Raw genomic sequence first — 19,843 nt, 5'->3', positions numbered from 1 at the left:
TCATGTATTTGGATTGATGGATTGCCATGGAATTGTCTCATGGCTCCTTTCCTTTTTCTCAACTTCCAATAATATCTCAGAATCTAACTGACGGACTAACACCAAATTTTATACACACGACATTAATGGTCCCTTGATGATGTATTCAAAAAACTGATGCGTCCCAAGCCACAGTTTACCAAGGTTATCGTGAACGAGCACGGACCAACAGACATCAACTGTGTGCAATAACATAGACACCTGACAGTAAAAAACAACGACAGAGGAGAGAAACTACATTTTAAAACATAAAGGCTTAATGTGAAGCTACAGAAGTACTGAGAGCTGAACATAAAAAGACAAACACACACTCTCCTGCACACACAACCTCAGTATCACAACGCTCGCTTGTTCGAGGGGTAGAAAAGGAAGCTCATCGTGGTTTGGCCATGGTTTGCCCACTTGGAGGCGAGTTGGGCTCCCTTTGTCCCCGCCCCAGAGTCGGTTCGTCTTGGGCGCGGCTCATCACAATGTAAGTGATAATGGAAATGCAAATCAGTGGTGATATGGTTTGACTAGGCGCAGCCAAAAATATCAGTGTCAGCCCCATGTTTATTTGTGTCTCAGTTCTCACCAGTTATCACTGATTCTTTCTTTTACATCCTTCCTCTCTTTACTCTCATTCCATGACTTTCAAATACATTTCTCCTCCTCCTCCTCCTCCTCCTCCTCCGCAGCAGCAGCAGTCAACATGGACAGACAGGCTGATTATCTTACTGTAAACAGCGCGGTCGGCTCCTCCGTGGTCACTGCTGCACACAGGTTTACAAGCAAAAGTGAAGCTAAATCCACTTTTTAATCCCAAAAGTAAAAAAAAAAAAAACACAAAAATGCTGACCTCTCGTTTGGCCGGTCAGTGTGTCCCTGATTTTTTAGTGAATCACTGCTGCAGAGGGGCTGAGTTTAAAAGTTTAAAAAAATAAATGCTGAGCTCTCCTCTTGCTGGTCTGTGGGTTGTTCAAGAGGGCTGAAACACAGGAGTGAAAAATAAATCCTCTTCTTAATACCAAAAGTTTGAAACATACACTCTGAGCTCCCCTTCTGCCAATAAAGGAGCCAGCATCAGAGTGACTCAGGTGTTTCTTTCCTCCAGAAGCTCCACACTGCCACCAACCCACTCCTGCAGAGCTCCCTGGCTTTGTGCAGCTGTCTGTTAACTCCACATGGTTCTCTTGGTCTTCAGCAAGAGGACCATGATACCCATAAATGAACACAACTGAAGATGAAGTCAAAAGTAACTGAGTGAGCTGACAAAGTCCTGGGCTGAACATGTTGATCATTAAACTCTTTAAGATTTTTTTTTTTATTACAATTCTGTTTTATAGCAACTTCTCCTGCAGGAGTTTCTCCCATTGATTCAGGGTTTCAATGAAGGAACATGCACATGCAGCTGCACTAGTAGAACAGCCAATAGGAGCCCCCGGTCTGAGAAGACCTGTGATTGGTTTAAGTTTAATGTCACGGGCCAGAATCTCTAAATGCTGAAAACAGAGCTAATAGGGGGTGCTGAAGTCTACGTCTGTCTCAGACCCTTGACTTACAATATGCTGAAAGGTTAATATGAAATTATTTATCAATGATTCCAAAACAATGTTGCTTACACTAGCTTTAACACTGTAAACATGTTGGCATGCTCAAAGCACTACCATGATTATACTTTCAGTATTGCTTCTCATTGTTTTTTGACATTTTATAGACAATTTTTTTAACCAATAATGAAAATTATTGTTAGTTGCAGCCCTTCATCCAACTCCATACAACTAGTACTACCAGAAGACAAGCATACAGTGTCTCCAGAGCTAGGCCAAATCCACTTATTCATTCAGCCAATAAGGAAATCAGAGTTTGATGTGAGAGAGGCTTTAATGAATGCTAGACAAACGTAATCCACTAAGTGTTTTCAAGAAGCCAGGAAGTTCATGTGTAGCTGTTAAGACTGCAGAGAGTTTTGCAGCTCGTGGGAGAGCATGGAGATTACACAACAGGATGTGAACGAAACTCTCTGAATGAGAATTAAGGTGAGCAGGTGCGTGTGCATTCGAACATAAAATGAGAACTGCTTCGGACCAACGATAACGTGTTTCACACCTTCTTTAGTCACTGTTTGTAGATGTGGGTGACGGAGACAGAAAAAGAGGTGGTAGAGTGCTAGTGTGTGTTGCCATTGTTTGCACCAAATAGAGTAACACACAGTACATGAATGCAGCTTTAGAGAGCAATGATATCAGCTAGCAAAAAAGTCTCACACCCCACCAACCAAAGATCATGAAGTAACTAACACGGAAACAGTCAGGATGACATGAATTAACTCTCTACCAGGGTGGGCGGGTTGGAATTGTAGGCCTGAGCACAGTAAATGCTAGCGTGCTGCACATATGACAGCAGTGAGCCCACCTCCCTTTATTTCCAGTGACAGTTCAAAGGAAGCTTAGCACGCTAAGCCTTCATTAAGGCATGGATCAGCACCAGGGCAAAAATCGGGGTGAATTAGCATCGCTAGCTCACACAGGTCAGGGAGAATTACAGAGGTTTACTGATTTGAGAAGGGTGAAAAATAGCTAAAAGCAATACTAGGCTTCAACCATGTCGTGTGAATGTACTGCAACAGCAGAGTGTGGTTAAATTCAGTCACAGAATTTTTACATCTAATTTCAGTTGCATTCTTTGATGCATTTGTGACTTCAATGCACTGCAGCTTTCCACCAGAACAACACTGCTTTTCATACTCTTCTCCATCAGATACCTCTCATCCATGCAGAATGACTTTCATGAACAGAAACAGTTAATTAAAGGTGCAGTATAGAGCATTCTGTCTCACTTGAACAGAATCATGAGACATTTTTGATCAACGCTGCCTAGTTAGAATATGATCTGAGTTATGAGAGTCTCTCGTATTGACATAATGTTGATCCATATTTGATCAGCACTGCTAGTTTCAGGTTCATCTGAGTTTTGGGAGAATCCGATGGAAAACAGAGCCAAAATGATGGCGGCCTAGTTACAATATTGCCTGTATTACAATCAAACAGAACACTTCAATATCTTTATGAAAACACTTTCAGCGAGAAATACAGTAAATATATGTAAATGTAGTAACATATTCTTGAAACATATCAAACACTGCCTAGTCTGACAGTTTAATCTGAGTTTTATGAGCAGTGTGTGGTCAGATGTCACTGTTTTTCCAAGCTTAATTGGGCAAATGATGCATGCATTTGTTCTGGGCTGACGCCTTTAAGCATGAAAGAAAACATCACGATAAATGACAATATTGACCTGCATACATAAAAGTTTCGAGTACTAGTTTGAATGGTTTTAAATAAGTGAGACACAACATGACTTCATAGCTAGTCAATAAAGGAGAATAGATTAAATAACGTTCACTGTTGAGTTAATCTCCATGCAGGAGCCTACATAAGAGCACATTAAGTTTAAAACACACACATCCAAACACACACACACACACACACACACACACACACACACACACGCATACCATCTTTTGTGAGGGACTAAAAGCTCTTTTCTGATGCCTATCAGTCTGAATCCAAATGCACGAGCACCTGTTAGAGATGACCTTGATAAGAGAAGCAGCGAGAACACTGGAGATGTGGATCAGAGGAAAGCTACTGGCTTTATTGGAGAAGCTGCCAGAAAACATCACACAGACTTACACAGCTGTCGTGTACAATAAAGCTCTATTAAGACTGTATGAAAGAGAATAATGTTGGGTTTGATTAGATAACAGTCAATTATTCATTAGTGCTGAAGTACAGCGATGCACTTTGTGAAGTTTAAGGAGATACTGTACTTTTTGTGATTATGGATCATAATGTGGATGCTTAATTTTGTCTTTTGGTTGATAAGAGGTGTCATAATGATGATGATATAGTGGCTCAGTATTATGGTCTATCATTTATACACTGGAAAAAGAAATGAAAGAGATGATGGGCCAAGTACTATGCCAACATAGCCATTTATTTCTCTCTTCTCTTTTTTCCCATCATATATCGTACCCTACAGTGATTGTTTAGTGGTTACCATCTAAGATCCCTCCACGCTACCAAAAACCAAATCAAATAAAATGAAAACTTTGGTATGTTGTGTAACAGCTGTGCTGTTGTACTTGGGAACAACACTGTGACCTTGCTGCAAACAAAGTGGCTATGAGAGTTCAGTGTGTCTAAGCTGGACATGTTTGCCTCCTGCTGGTCAGTTTAGTGTCCTTCACCACAGGAGAGGAAAACAGCCAGGTACTGAATGCAGAGTTCTTGAAACAGCTTGCGAGTGCATATTACTTACTTAATCTGAAATATCGGTACTTTATTTCATGTTCTGAAAGATTTTTTAAGAGCTGTACAATACAAATGAGAAGATATTCTTTACAAGTGTAAATCAATGCTGTATTAAATAAAAAAACACACACAATAAAAGTAAAAATAACAGCTCTCCCTCATTATGCTTCACTGGAAATATCAAGTCCCTTATCTTCAACACTGGTCTCTACAAACAAGGCATCTAAAAATGTGAAAAGATGTGATAAAAAAAAAATATGATACTGGAGAGACAATAGACACATGCAAAGACAACACAGCCAAATATATATATATTTATAGCTGTCACAGTCTTAATGTCAGACATAATCATGATGACAAGCTGACACACTGACCGTTGAATAGCTCAGCTCGATTTGAAGTAGTCACGAGGTACTGAGGCGAGGAATCAGCCTTCACTCTGGCATTCCTTTTACCTCATGTGGTGCCCTTTTTCAGGGACAGCAAAGAACGGCCGTTCCTTCCACAGACAAACAAGACAAGAAAATAGAGCTACATGTTAACAGCACTGCACTCTTGTCACTGGTATGTCTATTTTAAAAGGCAGCTTCAAAGACAAATGAAATGAAATGAAAATACATGTGATTTTAATCAAGATATCTACATATTGCTGCTGTCTGGAGTGCATGGGCTGTCAATATGTTACAGAATACAAAGAATACAGAATCTAGGGATGCAAGTAATGATTTTCTTTTTTTGATTGATCTGTGGATTATTTTCATGATTAATCAATAAGTTCTTTGGTCCATAAAGTCTCAATAAATTATGAAAAAATGGTGTTTCCAAAAGCCCAAAATGATGTCTTCATGAGAACCAAAGACACCAAATAATCACACTTAAGAAGCTGGAATCAGAGAACTTCAACTTTTTTTCTTAAAAGGATTACTCAAATTGATAAACTGATTATAATAATAGTTGATTAATCAATTCATTATTGCAGCTTCAACAGGAGCTACAGAAAGTTACAAAAGCAATTACAAGCACAGAACACAGGAGCAACCCAGCACCTCGCAAGATCTCCTGTTACAGTCCAGAACCCACCTGGTGGATGAGATGACACTACCTGTTGTCATGACTTACAGCTCACTGCTCACACATCCGTCTTTCTCCTGCACATGAAGCTGACAACCACATGCACCACATATGCTCTCCTAAACTCATGCAAACACACCGCAACACGCAAAACAAACAACACACACACACTCTTTGTCTCCAGAGGTGTCATATGTGCATCATTATCAGTTGTATCTAAACCAGATGCCGATCGGCTCTACAAATCCACAGCCAGACAATAAAACAGGCGGGACAATGCCGCTCTGTCGCAACAAATCAACAGAAGAGGCGTGAAATATTCTGCGTGAAATAGCAATAAATTGTGTTGTTATCTGTGCTTGAGAATCCATTCAGAATATCAAATAAATTTTATCAAGGAATCAGAGAAGTGGAACAATGTGTGCATTCGAAATGACAAAGCAGACAATACCTCTGGATAGTGTGCTTGCTTTACGACAAATGTTTCTTTACTGGTGCTCATTATTAAACCTCCAGCCAATCTTAACCACAGGGAGAGAGGAAATGAGGAATACTGCAGGAATGAGTGCCTTCTCTAGCCGTGACCTCTGTGTGTGTTTTTGTGTCACATCAACGTAGCTCTTTGAATTTTGATGCCGGGGTTTCATTGGAATTCAGCCGCTGACCGACAGGCCCCTCAGGATCTCTGCCTACTGCATGTGTAGACCATCTTTGCTTCCGTGACCGCCATGTGTAATCTTTACAGAGACTGTACAGGGAGAGGCAAAATCAAATGCTGTTTTTTGATTTTACCTTAGTGGATAAGGAGGTGGATTCAGATAGAATAAGATGAGGGAAAAAAACAAGATGGAACAGAAAGAGGGGAGAAAAAAACAGCACAGGAAAGACAACCGAGAGAATGAAAGGAGAGGGATGGGAAGCGACATGTTCAGCCCAACACTGCCTGAGAACCCAAAGGTCAAACTATGATTTATATCGGGGCTTCACAGCTCGTCGGCTTTGCATTATCTGTGAACATCAGTCATACATCACCTGACCCCACAGACCTGTCAAAATATAACCCCTTCAAAATAAATCTCCTCTACATGACGAAGACAAAGCACACCATTTATATAATGAAAGGCCCATCTTAACAACTCATTTTGCCTCCTAAACCACACAAGTGCTATCACCACTATTATTGGCCCGATATATTGGCCTACATGCACCTGAATGAAAACTTTTTTAACAGAACATGTAGTAGGTTGTTTTTATTTGTTTGCTTTATAGGCAGGATTTTATTTATAGCCCAACAGATATGTCAACTGACCTATATTATTGGCCTAATATTCACCTGATATGACAGCTATATTGCTCTAAGTTATTTTTATTTTGGACAATAATATTTATCCTGCCTCTATTACTTGTCACAAATGTTAACCGGTCTTGAAGGATCTTTGCAAGAAAGGGTGTCTATGTACATATTTTATATGCTGGATATTGTAATCTGTATGAAAAACACTGGCTAATGTGATATAATAAATGTATTTGGATTTTTTTTTACTCTCTTTATAGGTCACACAACATCCAGTACTGCTGCTGCTTTCTGGCCCAAAACAAGCCCAGGGGTGGAGCGAGGACAGCAGTGCAGGGAGTTGTTTTCAACCTTGGAAACCATCGAGCGAGGAGGCTTACCATCTCCATACACGGACACAGCGTTAGTGATAAATCTGCTAAGTTTCTATTGTGTGGCACCGACCACCAATGGCTTTTTCTTTTCTCTCTCCTCCCTCGCCTCATACCGAGTCCTCTTCTTCTCTGCCGAAATAGCCTGAGCCCATTCATATTCCTGGGCACCCTGACAGTTTTATTTGCCAGGTCGTCTTGTTAACACAGTGAATAGCCGTGGGGCCGGCCTGTGTTATGCAGATCAGACTGGGTTACCGAGGGGACAGACATCAGCAAGCCATTCAGGGCTGGGTTAAAACTCAACCCTGATCCCTGTTGTTCTGCTGGAACCATCCTCTTTTCTCCTCTTCGTCTTCTGCCCCCTCACTGCTGCGCTTAGCCAGCTAAAGTTTCAGCTAAGGCCTTGTTGCATACAAGGACGGGCTTTGTCCAGCACCAGTCATCTCTGGCAACCTGAGCTAAACCTACTGCTTTAAGTGAAGTTTTATGCTCTGCTCTTAGCCAGTGGAAATGAAGGAATAGCAAATAGTAGGATCTCATGGCATAAATCCTCCTTTGTAGTCTGACTCCTGTCTGGGCTGACCCAATGCCACCAACAGGTCAAGTGTAACTCTTTAAGCTCACATTAGGTGCGGCTCTAAAATGCTCCAGCATTGTAGAAGAAGGTCATGTGATCAGGCAGATCAGGTAGCACATTCACACTCAGGGCACATGTTAATAAGCCTGGTAATGAGTCTCATTAGCACAAGGAAAATCAATCAAGCCAAAGGCAAGTATTAATAATTCAGAAGAAGCATGTTGTGTAAGGAGAATCTACTCCCGCTCCTAACCTGCCCAGAGCGGCCCACTCAACTTATTGAGTTACACAGGCGCACTGACACACAGGCAACCAGGTAACAGAAGCTCTTCTTTCAGCCGTCCTTTTTTTTTTTTTTTTACCTGAAAAAAACTGAGACTGAGCAGATCAGCCCACATGTCCTTTTCCTCGGTGTCATCTGAAAGCTTATCCTGAGAGATCCCAAGGGAAAACAGTGTCCTGAATATTCTGCCAGAGTTTGACAGATATAACTGTCAGCAGCCCGATATTGGCCTATCACAGCTATATTGATGTATATGTTGTCTGATGTTGTCTCATAGAAAAAAACATGTGGACTGTGTATTGTAAGAATCCGGCAACACCATATGTATTATAATATGAGGGTTACCACTCAATATACTGTGATACTGTAAACAAGATGTTATATTGCTATTTTTATAGGAAAACTGTCATAGTATAAAGAACAACACCCCATATGCATAAAATCTGAGTTAAAATAAGTTTTTATATATTTTATATCTAGTGGCCAAGAGCTTAAACAACAAACACAAAAATGAACCACTGCCACAGATCTTTGAGTCTATCATGATGTCACAATACAGTGTTTTCAAGAACTGATAAACAAAATATAACATCATGATGAGCTGGGTGCATCAATATTTTTTTAAACCCCTAGAATATTATGCAGATTCAATTTCATAGGCAGCATTTTGACCCTTTGTCTTACATTCAAGTTGTTCAACTTGTTTTTTTTTCTTTTTGTAATTATTCAAAGTACCTGTGAAAGTTTACTGTTTCAGCGGTCTTATGTCATTTGGGATTTTATAAATATAAATAAAGAATACGGACCAATATATTGATATTAGAGGTTTTTTTTACTTCTCAATATTGTCCTCAGCCCTAAAAATCCCATATTGGTCGGGTTCTACTACAAACATGTTTCATTCAGACGTTGTTAGCCAACAGGCATCCATCCAGACTCATGAACCGTGAACTTGCTTCTGTCATTGTAAGTGAGCAGCAGCTTTTCAGCAAACTTCCGTCCCACAGGATGACACTGAACACCCTGCAGACAATCCTAATTTCAGCCTCTTGTGCCTGAAATCACATTTTAAGTCATTAAGAAACAGCTTATTCAAACTGGAAAGTTTGCAGACACAGGCGATTGGGTTTAATACCTACATCTGAGTCACATAACATCTAAAGCAAATAATGTAAAGAGTAGTGTTTTGATAGGCCCGCGTGATCTTAAATACCCAAAGCTCCTCTCTTGACTCTGAATGGAAAATCCCTCAACACACTCTGTCAACTTACTATAAAGGACCAGGCTGAAACACCCCCAGGAGTTTAGCTTAGTGGAAACATCTCCTATAGAGGCAGCATGAAAGAGGAAGAAGAAAGAAAAGGGTGAAAACCAGTCTGTACTGTATGCATCTATTGAATATTTAGAGAATTCATCAATATTTCAGTGAAGTGTGAGACAAACACATGTTAAAAGTCTGGAAAATGGTAGGAGGCTGTGTAGTGTATCACTGTAACTTATTCATTCTCTATGAACTGAACTCTCCTGGCTTTGCTTCCACAAACAACATGTTTACCAACACGCATGAATCATGTCAGAGAAAGAAACAAACAAAGACAAAAAATCTTGCTTTGCAGGAAAACTGGTATAAAAAATGCATACTTGCACGATCGTATTTGCAGACTTCATTAATGCAGATGAACTCCACTGTTCAAATTTTAGCATCATGGAGAGGTCAATGCTTTACCACAAAGGTTCCCAACATAGGGGCTGCAACACCCCAAAAGGTCCAAAGATTAATCAAAGGGTCCCATTATTTTTCTTTTTTCATATTTGCATTTTTCATGTGAAAAACTTTTCAAATTAAATAAATTAATGGAAACATTAATAGTCAACCTGCTAACAGCTCATGCCCCCACTTTGGCCCTAACCTGTGATTTGGGAATAGTAAAGTAAGACAAAAGTAAATTCATTTTTCGTTGTCCCATTGGGAGCCACTGCTTTAACCGCATGTAGGCTATGTCAACATCTATTGTTCTTTAAATTTACCAGCCACAACATTATTCTTGCTAGCTGCAATTTCAGTGTGAATAAATGGTGGACTAGATAGATATAAGTCAAGCTTTAACCCTTAGATCACAAAATGTTAAGAAGACAGCAGTGATTTGAGCTAAATGCTGACACTAGCATTGCAATATGTGCACAATGACAATCCTGCCACCGTAATCTGGACCAGATTTTATGGCAATCCATCCAACAGTTGCTGAGTGAGACAAACATTGCCATACCAGAGCCATACCACGAGAGTGTGTGGCTAAAAATTCTGGTCCAATTTTGAAGGACAAGAGATAAATAATGATTGGTAGAGCACATGTGAGTTTGAGAATAAAACAATGCACCATAATAACTCTTTTAATTTACATTTGAAATCAAAATCTATTTTAAACTTCTGTTTTGCCTGAGACAACTTAGCAACAGACAAACATCATCTGGTATGTAACCAGAGGAGAGACTATATGCACACCTGCATCCTCCTCCTCCCTATCTCTAACCTCAGGGTCACTTAAAGTCCACCACATTCCATCCAGAACACACTATTACTACCATACCTCGCTAAATTAGCATGAAAACACATTTATTTTTTCTTGAGAAACAGACAGGAAATTCTTTGTGAAATTGGCAAGTTTTCTCTGCAGGAACAAAGATCTGTTGGACCAATAAAACAGCCTTTTTGCCTGAACACACAAAGTCTGGCTCCTTAAGTCTGTGTCCACTGACAACGTTTTATTCCAGTTTGTCGGAGGGGAAAAAGTTGACTTTTTATTGTGAGACTGCAAAGACAGGCAATTAAAGGCCGCATTCCTGAGCCCACTGTTGCCCTGTATGAGTTTACTTTACAGGAAAGGCTGGATGGTCTTTACGGTTCAGACCCTCCCCTTCTATTGTAGATTTCCACTAAGAGAGAACATGCCTGACAAATCCACTTCCAATAAGCTGGCTCCAGCCTGGATGACTTTTCTTTTGCCAAAATAGTGTAGTTTTATGTGATTTATTCTGCATTTATGAGGAAAACTGGTATTAAGAATAATTTGGTTGTGCTACAAAGTGAAGTGCAGGTGTACAACCCCAATTCCAAAAACGCTGGGATGCTCTGTAAAACATAAATAAATACAGAACGTAATGAACTACAAAAACTTTTCGACCTATATTCAGTTGAATACAGTTCAAAGACAAGATGTTTTATGTTCAAACTGATTAACTTTATTGTTACAGTCATTCTGAATTTGATGCTTGCCAAATGTTTAGACAGGGTCATGTTTCATACTGTGGTACATCACCTTTTTTTTAACATCACTCGGTAAGTGTTTTGGAACTGAGCACACTAATTACGGAAGTTCTGAAAGTGAAATTCTTTTACATTCTTGCATGACACACGACTTCAGGCGCTCCACCGTCCAGGGCAGAGATTTCTCCTGATTTTCTGAATCTTTAAATGATATTGTGGATTTTAGATGGTGAAATCCTTAAATTCTTTGAAACTGTGTGTTGAGAAACATCATTCTTAAACTAGGGGTGTCCCAATCCGATATTGATATCGGATATCAGTCCGATATCAGCCAAAAAACGAGTATCGGATTTTATCGGACTGCATCTAAAATCTCAGATATAAGCGCTCAGATAAGCAGTCCATTTTCCGCTGCAGCACTTCTATCCATAGGTGACTCTGGTTGCTGACTGTTGTTCTTTGTTTGAGTAACATCACTTGATCAAACCTTTTCTAACATTCCACACTACAAAATAAGTAATAAAAGTATGTATGATTCGTGCTGATATCGTATCGGATCGATATCAGTATCGGTATCGGCCAATACTCAAGGCTGCAATATCGGTATCGTATCAGAAGTGAAAAAGCTGTTTTGGGACATCCCTATCTTAAACTGATTGACTATTTGCCCACACAGTTTTTCATAAAGTGGTGAACCTTCCCTCTTCCATCCCTTTGAACAGCTGTACCTTTCGAGGATGCCCCTTTAATATCCAGTCCTGTTATTAATTAATCGGTTTACATGTGGAATATACCAAACAGGTGCTGTTTGATCGTTCCACAACTCTTCCACTCTTCCACTTCTTGCCTGTCCCGACCTTTTTTAAATGTGTTACTGGCATGAAATTTAGAATGAATGTATATTTACAAAAAACAAGGTTTATCAGTTTGATCGTTAAATATCTTGTCTTTATACTGTACTCAACTGAACTGCAAACGCATTGCATTCTGATTTTATTTACATATTCCACAGAGTCCCAACTATTTTGAAATCAGGGTTGTAAATAAAATTAAAAATGAATTACATTTTCGTCACACTGCTCAGGTTTGTTGTGGCTATAATTTTGGGCCTCTCCTCTCAAGTAATCCTCAGAGAACCAAGTCAAGCAGCTTACTGTGTTCCACGATTACAATGTAGGATTTGTAATCAGCACATAATGTGCCTTTGGGTTTTGTTGTTTCCTCAAACTGAGCTTCACTAATATAGCTCACAACATCTCCATTAAGTCAGAGCTGCTAATAGAGTCACTTTGTTACTGAAGTGATTGGTGGTCATAAGAATCAGCTGATACAGATGAATGAACAGTTGTCTGTGCTCGTCTAGAACGTGTGATGCTTTTTTGTGTTGCATTCCTAAAACAGTGTTGCACACATTAGTCACACTCTTTCAGACACTAACCCGAACCACCTGTACCTCATAGCGGGATCACTTCATTTTACAATGTACAGTTTGTTTCACAGCAGAAGTACATTTACCTCCTCCCTGCTCTGACTGCAGAAACAGTAGGTCTGAATCCCTTTTGCTGCATGAATGGTCTCTACAGTAAAAACTATTATCTTAGAGCACACGGGGGCTGAACAATGGTTTCTTCACAGGAGTATGGGTGGCTGGTTCTATTCAAAGTACCAGAGATGTGAAAGGGTTCCTTCTGAATGCAGCTCTACTTGAAGAGGAAACCCCAGTGTTCTGTACATCACATTACACAATTGGCCAAATTGCTGGTGGCTTAATCACCTGGTTACATGTCGCTGCTGCAGGGCAGCAACTTTTAGTTTGTCGTCATCGGCTCTGATTGTGTATTATTTTATTGATGGATGCTTCAGCTGACACTGGACCTCGATAGTAGTTTAATATCAGATGGGCTCCTTTGGCAGAGAAATATCTGCACATCAAAAAGGAACCTGACTGTATGGACATCAATGTGACTTTGGTGTGTGGAGTGAAGTGATGCTCTTACCTCCATTTATGCAGGGCAAAGCCAGGACACTGTTCTCCACAGGCAACACAGGGCTGTCCTCTCTGAGGCTCATCTGCAGGGTTCAGCTTGGGACAAACAGGAGATGAAGATTCATAGTTTGTACTAGTTTTGTACATTTACACAACATCAACTATTACTCTAATACTGGGTTGCAAAAAGAGCTAGTTAATATATTATATTAATATAATATTAATATAAGTTTGTCAAAAGTTGGTTTAAATTAAGTTAATCCAGATTTAGAATTAAGGAAAGCTCTGTTACTATAGTAAAAACTAATCCCTGTTTAGTAAATCCAATTTTACTGATGTACAGTAAACAGAGTTTAGTCAGTATGGGGAAGCTTTCTTGCCCAAATGTAAATAAATAAATAAAAAGAAAGTAAATTAAGAGTGTTGTCAGGACCTAGTAGGGTTAAAAGAGGAGGGGAAATGGTTCAGCTTCTCTGTATTCCTTAGTTTAAGTTTTAAGTTTAATTTAACTTAAGTTTCATCAGTATAGGGATCCCTGATGATTTATGTAAACCAAAATTAAATAGAGCTAATTGTTACAGAGATTGCTTACCTAAACTAAAATAAATAAATAAATAATGAATTTAAATATATATATATATAATACACAATACTATTAGAGTAGAAAAAACATTACATTTTTAGTTAGCTGGCTAAAAAGTGAACGAGTGATTACAATTTTTTCAGTGTTTATTAGCTAGTTTTTCTTTTTTCCTTTTTTTTTTTTTACCATCATTTCTTTCCTCTCATATCTTTAGCTAGCACCAACATAGCTTAGTTAGTCTACTCATGATGGCTGAGCAGAGACACTCCAATATCTCCTCCTTTGAGGAAAAACCTGTTGGTCAAATTAATGGAACAATATGGATAAATAATGGAGGGCTTTAAAACCAGACTATCAGCACAGTAAAAGAAAAACAGCAAATTTAAAGTTAACATTTCACATTTGAAATTGAAGTTTTGGTGCAACAGAATTAAATTTAATCTATGTACAGAGCAAAAACTGAATTCAGGTTTAAAATTGAATCTTAATTTAATATTAAGATAGTTTTAAAGTTTGGTGCAACATAATTTCATCACCACAACAGACTGTACAGTAATGTGCTAATTTAACACACATATCAAAATAAGTTCTTAATGTATCCTGCATTATTGTTAAAACATGTTTGACTCTATATTAGGTTAAAACTGTGTTTGCCACATAATTCACGTCCTATATTCATCAACTAAAGCCTCTGTCTGAAACAGAAACACATCTCTTATCATGTTTCATGCTGTGTTGTTAATGAGGCTCGTGCCAGCGTTGTGTTAACAGATGAAACTTGATGCCCTTAGCAAGAGGACGGGGCAGAAACAGAAAAAAATCACATCAAACAGGAATATACGCAGGCATGCGTGTTTTTTAATTAGAGCGCAAAAGCAAGTGGAGTCATGCGCTGTGTGCAAACCAGCAGAAGTCTAACTTTGCCTTGTTACCTACCGATCTGCTGGAGTCTCTCCTCTTGTTGCTGCGACTGAACATGACAGGATGATCCCAGGAGAGTGAAGGCACGGTCGGCTCCGAGTGAGACAAACGGCGCACGGAGGAAACTGGAGATCAGGGCGTACTTGTTGAAAAAAACACACAAAACAAAGATCCCTCACGACGCACCGAGTCTTGGCTGTAGTCCGATCATATTAACCTCTCTCATTAATGAATGAAGCTATGCGGTTCCGGATAGCAGCTCCACCCTGTTTCCTCACAGCCAATGAAGGACTGGAGAAACACTTTTAAAAAGGGACAAACTATAATTACACTTCGATAAAACCAGCGGTGAGGTGGTAAATGATAGTGTGGATGAGTTCCGACGTCCAGTCTGAGAAGAGCTCAAGGCAAATTACAGACCCTGTAATCACTGAGGAAATAAATGTTTTTATTGTATTCTCCATGAAACACCCTAAATTCATATAACTACTTTCCTTTTACTCAATATGGATTGCAAACAGAGACGGGCAGTATTTCAATCAAATGTATTTGATTATGTTTGAGTGAAAAAATTATACTTGAACAAAATAAGATGCAATTTGCAACAAAATACTTCAAGACTTGGTTGCACCAGTAAGAATTTATGTAATTTAAGATTAAATCACAGTTCAGCAAAACTGGATTTCTGAGAAAATTAAGCAGAGCTCTAATTAAAACCCAAGTAAGTAAATTAAGTAAATTCAATTTTGTTGGTGTAAATTAAGCAGAGTTTGATCACTATGGGGATGCTTGCTTACGCAAATAAAATAAATAGAGTGCCGTTGGGTTCTAGTAAGTATAAAAGAGGAGGGGAGACCATTAAGATTCATCTGCCCTGCATTCTGTAACAACACATTACATTGTTTGCTAACTAGCTAAAAAGTTAATTAGCCAAGTTAATCCTCCTTAAGTGTAAATTTTAAGTTAACATTGCATCACAAATAAAGTTGTTGGTGCAACAGGATTAAATTTGATCTAGGTTAAACTAAACTGAGGTTCAGATATGGGTTTAATCTTTCTTTACTTTAAGCTAGTTTTAAAGTTTGGTGCAACGTAATTTTAAGTTAAACCATGATTGTTGTTTTTATTATTTAATATGACATTGTATTCTCAAATAAGGCACATTTTTATCCTCAGATTTAAACTGTAGGGGAAAAAAAGCTGTACAACAATTACGCTAATCACAGTTAGATGCAAGTGGGGCCCATTGTCAACTACATGTCATTTGTTTTCCTGTAAATCGGTTGATAATTCTTTTTGAGTGACAACACAGGGTTAGGGGGCCCATCTCTGATTGAAAAATCAAGGAAGAAAATGTCCTGACACACCGGATGGTTTGTTACACAGAACCATCAGAGAAGTAGTTCTTAGACACTGTTTGGAAAAGGGCAGGCACTTTCGAAAAAAAACACTTGCCAGGTGATTGGATGAACCCTGGCTTCAACCAATCACAGCAAAAGCAAAAACATCTTCTTCAGTGCTGTTCTTTGCTCTTTTTTCAGTGAAAAAATACTTAATATATAATCGATACTATCGCAGTATCTACACTAAACTCTTCAGGAGCTGTCAGTTTGTTCAAGACAAGCTGCTTCCATGGACGCTTCTAGTTGTAGTAGTTGCCAGTAGTCCTTCTTTGGATGCTGATTGGCTGCACCACTTTTGGTGCAGACACAAACGGATAACTGGAAGCCTGGCAAGATGGATTTTCACATGACCTTGCAAATCCAGCTGCCTCACAGGGTAAGAACATATTATTATACCAAAAGATTCATAACAGTTTGAAAATGTGAGTGAAAAAAAAATTCACCATTCTTTTCATTCATGTATGTGCCAGCACATTGTGTTCATGCCAATAAAACTGAATCGAATTTAATTGAAAATACTTTCACATTCTGATGCCACTGCGGAGTTACAATATAACAAAATGCAACCTTGACTCAGCGACAGCAGAGTATTCTTTTTTCCTCATCCCACTCCCAGCATTCATGCCAACACTCTCCTGTATTTACAATCTCTTTCTTTCCCTGAACCTCTCTTAATTCACATTTGCTCCGAAAAGATTAATTCCTAACCTCTATTCATTTCACAAGAAACGTCTGCCATGCTCCCCACGGGGCTTTTTTTCTTCCCGGTTGGTCTGACAGTGTTGACTCCCTCCACCAAGGGCCAACTATTTATCACCAGAAAAAAGGCTTTTGAGCATCAGCAGCACAGCGTCAGTGCGAGAGTGCTCTGACTCAGAGGCACTCTTCACTAAGATGAGCTTAAACTATATTATTATTTCTAGACACACATTTTGCTCAAGGCTCTAGCCTACTCTGTACCCATTATGCAGCTGTGTCAGCCTCTCTAAAGTTCAGACATGCACAATACTGTGGGATGGTATCTATCCACCTATTTTCTTCTCTTGTTATTTTTAAATGGAGTGGCACCAAGGTTGTATGAATGTTATAACTGCATATAGACGACCCAGACCTCTCAGACACTTTACTGCATTAATGTTTCTAAATAGCTAAAAGATTGTGTATCGTGCTAAATGAGTCCCTAAGAACAGATGTGGTTATACAAGTCCTTCCACCTATTCCACAAGGACATTGCAGTAAATTTTTTTTTGTCAGCAACCACGGTCAATTAAAGGTGGAAATGAAAAATATCTGTGCCAGATTCATTGTAGTATAATGATTGTAAACTGTTTTATACAGACAGGTGGCCATGCTAATGTATGTAAATGAATGGTTTTCAATGCACAATAACAATTATTAATTAAATCATTCACAAAACAATCTTACCACAAATTCCATGACCCTTCACTCAGCCCCACTGTCCTTAGTTACTGTTGCTAAGCCATCTGAAGCGAGGGCAGATTTAACATCAAAATTGGGAGTAATCTTTGAAACACTAGGTCTTTGACTACACACAGAAGTAAATAAAAGGAGCTTCTCATTTCTAGTTTATGACCATGGATTTTGTCAGCTAAAACAATGGCTCTCGCTAGTAGATTTCATAAGTGTACCTAGCTGATGTAAGCTAATGCTAATGCTTAAACTCCTTGAGTCAGCTGAGTAGTCCCTGTCCAGCTGACTTTTTAATGTTTCCATCTGACACAATCTAGAACATGAACCCTGTGAAAGGGTCTGAACTATGTAAAGTTACTTAATAGCTGCATACATGATATAACACTAATGTTGAGAGACCCCTAACCCTAACCCTTAAATAGTTACCCAGCCAGACTAGCTGGACCACAGTCCTCCAAGAAAAGAGCCTAAAAAAAAGCTAAGATAGGCCAGTTTAAACCTAAGACAATGAGTCAGAGAGAGCTCCTCAGTCCGCCATATAATAAATTCCTATTTATCCTCTGGGAATGAGCCATGAATTTGGACAATACAATGTGGTATCTAACACAAGTTTGGCTGGAGGTAACATTTCGGCAGGTAGTAAGGTAGATAGCCAGACATGCTAAGATTTGCAGCTTGGGGCTCTGAGAAGACCAATACTCGGTGTCTCAGTTTGGTGGGTGCCATCTTTTTTGTAGACTTTCAAAACATAAAACACCCGAGCACACGTGTGAGGAATGGATTAAACTTTAAACCTTATTAGAAATTATTTTTAATGTTTTTTTTTTAACTGTTGGCAATTTGGAGGCATGTTTGTGTTCACCTGGCAAATATGAGTCCAGTATTCACCCTTTTTAGCTCTGCTTTGGTCACCACCAGCTTCTGAGCAGGAATCCAGCTCTGTAGCTGCTAAAGAACTATGGTCATTTATTTTTATTGTCTGCTGTGGCCAAAAAACAAAGCTATGAGAGCAGTGAGATTAAACCAAAAGAAGCTGCAGGCTGGAAATCCAAAAGAATGAGCACTAACACTCCATGGAGAACTGCAGAACTGGATCATGATGATGATTCACCACTATGAGTGACCACTTCCACGTGCTCGTACTCATGCAGTTCATTATGAACGTGAAAATATTGATAATAGGTGCTTTAAAACCAACATGTATTAGAAGTCCTTGGAAGTGCTCTGAAAAACTTTGACATCTGTAATTCCATGACTACTGAGAAACTCCATCCACTGAGAAAGATCATGTGTGATGAGTGAAAGCTCCAGAACAACTACTGAGTGGACCTTGTAGTGAGACTTTGATTTTGTCAACAAGCCTACTGTTTCCAAGGGCAAGAGTGAACTTTTAAGTTCAATTAAATAAAAAATCAAGTGTTTTATTGTCATATGCTCAACAGTGACAGTGTTCATGGCATAGAAAGTCATACAATTGTGCAGAAGTTAAAATAAATGGTAATGATGCAATACAATATAATTACAATTTTAAAAAAACTTAAGAGTGGCAAACCTTTGGAGTTACAATAGTATACCATGCCATTTTATGTGTAAATGATCAACTAGCTGTCTATGAGAATTCCTGAAAATAAACAGATTCTAATGCAACATGTTAACATGATTCTTTTTAGGTACGGTGGTACAGGGACTATTTAGATCCTTTACTTAACACCACACTGTAAAATATTCTTTTACACATGAAAATATACACTGGACCATGTACAAGTATAATCAGGAAATTGTGTGTAAAGTATTAACAGTAGAAGAATTGAATGCAGATTTTTATACTATCATATATATTATAGAATTAGATTCATAGTATTCATGAATGCATGTTTTACTGTTTTTAGCTATTTTGTGTAGGACCACAACTAATGAATGTTTTAATTATGGATGCTCCCACTGATTACTTTCTTCATTAATTGATTAATTATTTGGTTTGTTAAAAATGCTGTCAAAATTCCCAAGTGACACCTTCTCAAAGTCCAAGTCTAAATGTAAATATTATTTTGCATGATGGATGTGCAAAAAGGGAAGTTAAAAGGAACTGGGAATGTGCATGCACATGATATTGTGCTTTGCTTTTTCATTTACTTTCACTTTTTTGGAGTGAGACAAACAAAAAAGGGCAGTGCAGCTGTTGCTGTGTCAAAACAAATTGAATCTGCACTGAACTGAAATGAGGCAGAGAAGCAGCGCAGACTCTGCTTTGTCTGAAGGACAGACTGGTAACCTTGAGACACTCAGTTGTACAAGCGAATAAACAGGAAAAACAAAAACA

The 19,843-nt window shown here is 38.8% G+C and overlaps 1 protein-coding gene across 1 annotated transcript in view; it reads right to left on the bottom strand.

Moving 5' to 3' along the window:
• Nucleotides 1-14,870, bottom strand: part of prickle2b (prickle homolog 2b) — a 125,571-nt gene extending 110,701 nt beyond the window's left edge. Inside the window, exons 1-2 of the mRNA XM_084729440.1 lie at nt 14,705-14,870; nt 13,196-13,281 (exon numbers count right to left, since the gene is read on the bottom strand). Of these exons, the coding sequence (XP_084585566.1) occupies nt 13,196-13,281; nt 14,705-14,746 (128 nt within the window). The 5' untranslated portion in view covers nt 14,747-14,870. The remainder of the gene's footprint in view (nt 1-13,195; nt 13,282-14,704) is intronic.
• Between the last annotated feature and the right edge of the window lie 4,973 nt (nt 14,871-19,843).

Source organism: Lutjanus erythropterus, chromosome 2, assembly GCF_056507025.1.
Source record: "Lutjanus erythropterus isolate fLutEry1 chromosome 2, fLutEry1.hap2, whole genome shotgun sequence".
NCBI lineage: Eukaryota > Metazoa > Chordata > Actinopteri > Lutjaniformes > Lutjanidae > Lutjanus > Lutjanus erythropterus.
Note: the sequence above shows the minus strand (reverse complement) of the source record. Positions and strands in the feature narration are given on the sequence as shown.